This window comes from Tupaia chinensis, unplaced genomic scaffold (assembly GCF_000334495.1).
Source record: "Tupaia chinensis unplaced genomic scaffold, TupChi_1.0 Scaffold144602_1, whole genome shotgun sequence".
Classification (NCBI taxonomy): domain Eukaryota; kingdom Metazoa; phylum Chordata; class Mammalia; order Scandentia; family Tupaiidae; genus Tupaia; species Tupaia belangeri.
Genome location: NW_006204462.1, coordinates 988,218 through 994,039, shown reverse-complemented (window position 1 = coordinate 994,039; position 5,822 = coordinate 988,218). Strand labels below are relative to the sequence as shown.

The 5,822-nt window shown below is 43.9% G+C and overlaps 1 protein-coding gene across 1 annotated transcript in view; it reads right to left on the bottom strand.

Annotated features, from left to right (window-relative positions):
• The window catches only part of TEX15 (testis expressed 15, meiosis and synapsis associated), a 55,610-nt gene extending 50,462 nt beyond the window's left edge, over nt 1-5,148 (bottom strand). Inside the window, exons 1-2 of the mRNA XM_027767767.1 lie at nt 5,136-5,148; nt 4,040-4,190 (exon numbers count right to left, since the gene is read on the bottom strand). Of these exons, the coding sequence (XP_027623568.1) occupies nt 4,040-4,190; nt 5,136-5,138 (154 nt within the window). The 5' untranslated portion in view covers nt 5,139-5,148. The remainder of the gene's footprint in view (nt 1-4,039; nt 4,191-5,135) is intronic.
• Between the last annotated feature and the right edge of the window lie 674 nt (nt 5,149-5,822).

The window sequence follows — 5,822 nt, the reverse complement described above, 5'->3', positions numbered from 1 at the left end:
GGAAAGAGAGAAATAACCCCCTGGGAGGATGGCCACGCCATAATCCCTTTGTCTCTATTCTCCTCCTAGGATTTGGGGCACACACACACACACGTTTCCAGTGTGATTTTGAAGCCACCAGGTCTAGGACTCAAACTAGGGTCCACCATCTAGGAGTCCAACACCTTAACCACTGTGCCATCTGCTAGACCCAAAGCTTGTTCCTCTTATGAAATCAGACACAATTACTTGTCTTTTGGTCTATTGAAGCAGTTAACTCAGACATTTGCCACCATAATGTCTGTAAAGTGGCTGGCCATAAAAACCCCAGCACCACATTCATCTGAAAGGCACTTGAAGAGTTTTCATCCACCTTCCAGTTTTCAGGCCAGCCAGTTCAACTTTCTTCCTCTTAAGTCCATTCTCCCTAGGAGAGTGTAGGACCTCTCTCCCTCTTAGTACCACAACAAAGTGTCAGCATGAGAAGAGTAGACTTCTGAATGCTGCAAAGTACACCCAGCTCCCAACTGCTTGCCAGCAGAGATCAGTCTTTGCTTATCAGGAGGCAGTCCTTCATTACCCTGGAACTGACTCCTTTTTATTTTTTTGTTGTTGCTTTAGGATGCATGTGCTGGCCAGAGAGAGAAAGTGAGAAATCACCCCCAACAGAGGAGACAGCCATGCCGCAATCCCTTCTCCTCCATTCTCCTCCTGGGATCTTGGGCATGTACGTACACATGCTTGGCAGGATTTACAAGCCACTGGGTCCAGGATTCGAACCACGGTTGGCCATGTGGTCAGTCTAATGCTGTAATTGCTACGCCCTCTGCTTGCTCTATCACATTTTTAAAAAGAATTATTTAAATTTTATTTATGTTATTATTTTTAATTTGATCAGAGAGAGAAAGGGAAAGTGAGAAAGAAAGCCACAAGGTCTAGGACTCAAAAGGGACGGCCATGTGGGAGTCCAGTGCCTCAACCACCACAATACCCGCTGGTCCATGGCCTCCACATTTTTATTGTAATGGAAGTTCAACCTCAAGCATGACGGTCCTGTCCATAAGTGTTTTTATGGAAATCTGCATATTGGTGACAGTTATACTGCAGATGGCAGATTGGAAAGGTGCTATGTTTTAAAGCACTTCTTCTAATTCATGTGTGCATGATTTGATCATGTGTGCACAATAGGTAGGGAGAGAGGAGAAAGGCACCCCAACAGGGTCACATCATGATCCCCCTCCTCCTCCCCGTACTGCAGCCCATCTGGGTCTTGGACACAGAGCACCCAGCACGTCCTCAGATCAACACAGGACCCAAACCCACAGTCCCCCATATGGCTTCCAGCACCACAGAGCAGTACATAACCAACTGCGCCACTGAGGCAGGGCCTGTTACAGTATGGACAAGTTTCAGTTCCCAAGGATAAGTGCCCAACAATATGACTGCTGGGTCACACAGCAGCTGCATTTCACTGGCATTTCTAAGAAACTAGCAAACTGCGTTCTAGAGTGGCTATACTCTCACATTCCCACTGGCAACGTAAGAATGATCTGGTTTCTATTCATCCTTACCAGCATTTGGCAATTTGGCATTTTTCAGAATTGCCACTGGGCACTTGCCAGAGTCTCCCAATTTTTTTTTTTTTTTTGAGAGGTTTTTGCTATAGGGCGTGTGGGCTCACCGGAAAGAGAGACAGACAGACAGAGAGACAGAAAGCAAGAAATCACACACACCACCCCTCCGGGAGATGGCCCTTCTCCTTCATTCTCCTTCATTCTCCTCTCTGGATCTTGGGCACGCACACACGCCCAGTGTGAGTTTAAGCCGCTGGGTCCAGGACTCGAACCACGGTCAACTACATGAGAATCAAGTGACACAGCCATTACACCAATTGCTGGTCCCAAGTCTCCCAATTTTTATCTATTTCCTCTGCTTACTTTTGATTTAATTTGCTCTATTTTCCCAGTTTCTTAAAGTAGAAACTTAGATTTTAGATATTTCTTTTAAATTATATTTATTTAATGCTATAAATTTCCTCCAAAACAGTGTCTTGGCTGAATCTCACAAACTTCTAGTGCTGCTGTTTTCATTTAGTTCAAGATAAGATATTCCACTTTTGATTTCTTCTTTGATCCGTGTTAATTGGAAGCATGAAAGTTGCCAGAGGGCACTTGTCAGAGAGGGAGGGAGACAGCACCTCCTTAATAAGGTGTGCTCCATTTCTCCATCTCGTCGGGACTTGGAGTGCAAATGCACACACGGTCCAGTGTTTTTCTTTTTACAAGACACTGGGACCAAGATTTGAACTGTGTGGTTGTCCACGTGGGATCCAGTCACCTTAATCAGTAGGCCACATGGTTGGCCCGAAGTATGATGTTTACTCAAATACTTGGGGACTTTCCAGCCCATTTTCTGTTTATTTCTAGTTTAATTCTACTGTGGTCTGAGAGCAGACACTGTACGATCTCTATTAGCACACATTTCTTCAGGCGTTCCGTGGCTCAGGCAGGACGTCGTGTGTACCCCGTGGACTTGGCAGGGATGTGCACTGTGCTGTGGTCTGAGAACAGACATTGTACGATCTCTATTAGCACACATTTCTTCAGGCGTTCCGTGGCTCAGGCAGGACGTCGTGTGTACCCCGTGGACTTGGTAGGATGTACACCGTGCTGCTGCTGGATGAGAGTCCATCGGTGTCCGTCATATTCAGATGGCTGATGATGGTGGGAGTTCAGTTATGTCCTCATGGATTTTCCTTCTGATAAAGAAGTGTTTGAGTTTTCAGCTGTAGTAAAGGCCCCATCGATCTCCTAGCAGTCCTATCAGTTCTTGCCTCACTGAGTTTTTATTTTAGTTATGTTTTCATTCTAAATCTTCTACATGATTTTTTGAATGAGATTTTCTACTTGTAAATTTGTTTCAAGAGTGTTCACATGACTTGTTCCAATGACTTTATGATGACTGCTTTAAAAGTCCTGTCAGACAGTTCCGACACCTGTGTCATCTGAGCATCTACGAAGTAACTTTTCTTATTTCAGTAGAGATTGTCCTGATTTATGGTAAGATAAGTGATTTCTATTGTATCTAGATCATTTAGGGTATTTATGAGACTCTGGGTAATATTTAACCACGCACTTTAGCAAGTCTTTACTGAAACTGTGGGCAGGAAAAGGGGGACACAGACTTATCGACAGGCAGGGTTGGAGTCCTGATCTTCCACAGTGCTTCCACTGACTCCGGGTGGGATACCCGTGACCACCGGAAAGAGGTAAAGTCCTTGTTCCCCCCTCAGCTTCCCTGGTGCCGTGGAAGGGGACGAATGTCTCGTTGCTCATGGGTATGGTTGAAGTCCAGGCTCTCCACCTTGTGTTCACTGACTGAAACCGTCCTGGAAAGAGGCTGCTCACCCACACTGACACCACAGAGGCAGGGGTGGCAGGCGGGCAAGCATGTTCCTGCTTGTGGTGGTTACCCCAGGCATGACTCAGCAGTGGCACAAGTGTCATCTCAACTGTCTGCTTAGCCTTTGCTCGCAAAGGTTTACGGACCATGTTCCCCCCCCAGTATTTTGCAGCTGGAGTGTTTAATGTCAGAGGGCTCACTGCTTCTTTCTCAATTCCTTTGTCGAGAGAGAACAACTTTCTGGAGTTTTACTTTTCAGCGGTGGGGGAGGGCGGAGGGGAGGGTAAGGAGTCTGTCCAGTTGGTGTTCCCAGGTCACAAGCACCCAGCCGGAGGTAAAGAGAGTGCAGACAGGAGATCCGGGGAGCTCACTGCTGTGCTGCCCCGAGTCCCAGGGCTGCAAGCCTGCCTGCCTGCGTTCTACTTTCCAGAGCCTTCTTACATTATTTTACATGTAACACTCAGGTTTTCAGGTGTACTCAGTGGGAGGGACAGAAGACATATGTCTATTCCACTTTGTGCAGAACCAGATATGATACGTGTGTGTATTTAAGGAATTAACCTGATTTTATATAAAGTCAAAATAGAAGATGAACATGTATTAAGACTCAAGAAAATACAGTAATATATTAAAAGAATCACTTTTTCCATAGAAATACCTTTCTCAGCTGTCTTCCTGATCTTAGGAATGATAAATTTCTTCAAAGGATTGACTTCTAAACCAGTTATTAGTGAAGGATCACTGGTTGAGTTCATTTTCCAGACAGTCTTGTGTTTAGCAATCTCTTTCATTTCCATTTTGTTGTTAGCCTAAAATATCAACCCAAAGTTAATTAAGTAAAAGGTCAACATATATATACAAGGTAATGTAAGAAAATAATTTGAAAATTTTAAATGGATTTAAATAAAGGTCACATGGTCAGTAAGTTTCAATGTCAATACCACACTACCCAAAATAGAAAATAAAATACCAACGATGGTTTTATGTAATGTTATAGGTATTTATCTTTTATTATTATTTTTTATTGCTAAGGGCACTTGTGATCAACAGAGGCAGAGAGACAGAGAGAGGGAGAAGGCACCCCCCAGTGGGGCATTGTCACATCACAATCCCTTCTCTATTTCTCCACTCTGTTGGAACTTTAGACATTTTTTAAGGTTGCCAAGGCTGAGATTTGAACCATGGTCAGTCATGTGAATCCAGCTCCCTTAACCACTGGGCTATAGGGCCACCCTATCTTTTAATTTCTAACAGTTCTTTCCCTTGTCAATTAATATCATTGTAATTGGGTAACCAAAAACCCATGTGTTCCTAGAAAGCTTAAAACTTAAGACATAATGATTTCTATAAACATTTAGCAAAATTCTTACTAAATACTCCATTTTTTTAAAAAGGGTTTTTCTACACAGTTCTGTTAACTAGCATGATAATTTCTTTACATCAGAATCTCTGGCTGAAGGAAAAACTACAGAGATTCATACAGCAACTACAGCATATCTGTCCCTAAAGAGGATGGCCAACAGTCAACAGCTCACTGGCTGCTGCTCCACAGCATCACGCTGCACAAGCTCAAGACAGCATCATACTTGGTTATACCAGCAGTGACAAAAGTATTCCTCCTCCCTTTCCCATCCCTTCAACCATCACATCTCAACACACACAGATTCTTGACCTCTCAAGCAGACCTTGAACCAAATAAATGAAAGCTATGGAGTCCACACACTGAAATCCATGTAAGCAGTTATTTTTCACACCATTTCATCATATGGCTCATGGGCCTCCTGATAACTACTTAAATGTGAGCTCACAATCCAAACTCTGAGATGTCAAAATTCTACAGGAGTCTCATAAGTGGTAAGATTCTATAGACAGTTCACAAAGGAGTTATCCCCATTCCCTGCCCCTCCTCTGCCTTTATTAAAGACAATCCTGCAATCTCTTGATCGAACATGGATCAAAATATGGAAAGGACACAGACTTCTCGTCTAAAAAGAGATGAAAATCAGCTCTTATCTATACTACTAGCAGGGTTTTACGTTTTTTTGTTTGTTTTTGGCATGAGGCAGTGTGCTTGCTAGAGACAGAGAGAAGGAAAGTAAGAAATCACCCCTCAAGAAGGATGGTCGCCGTTTATCCCTTCTCCTCCATCCTTCCCTTGGAATTCTAGGCACACATACACACTCACCTATTGTAATTTTCAAGCCACTGTGTCCGAGGCTCAAACCGAGCCATGTGAGAGACCAGCAACATAACCACCATGCGACTACTGGCCCTGGATTTTTGCCTTCTTTCACCCTATGATATACCAGCTGCAGAGGAATACTCCTTGGGAGGCTGGAAGTTAACCGGAACGTGATGGACAGGGGTGGCACGTGCTTGTGGTCCTGGTCAATTTAGAGTTTAGGGCAGTGTGATTCTTGCTAAAATGCCTAACTCCAAGT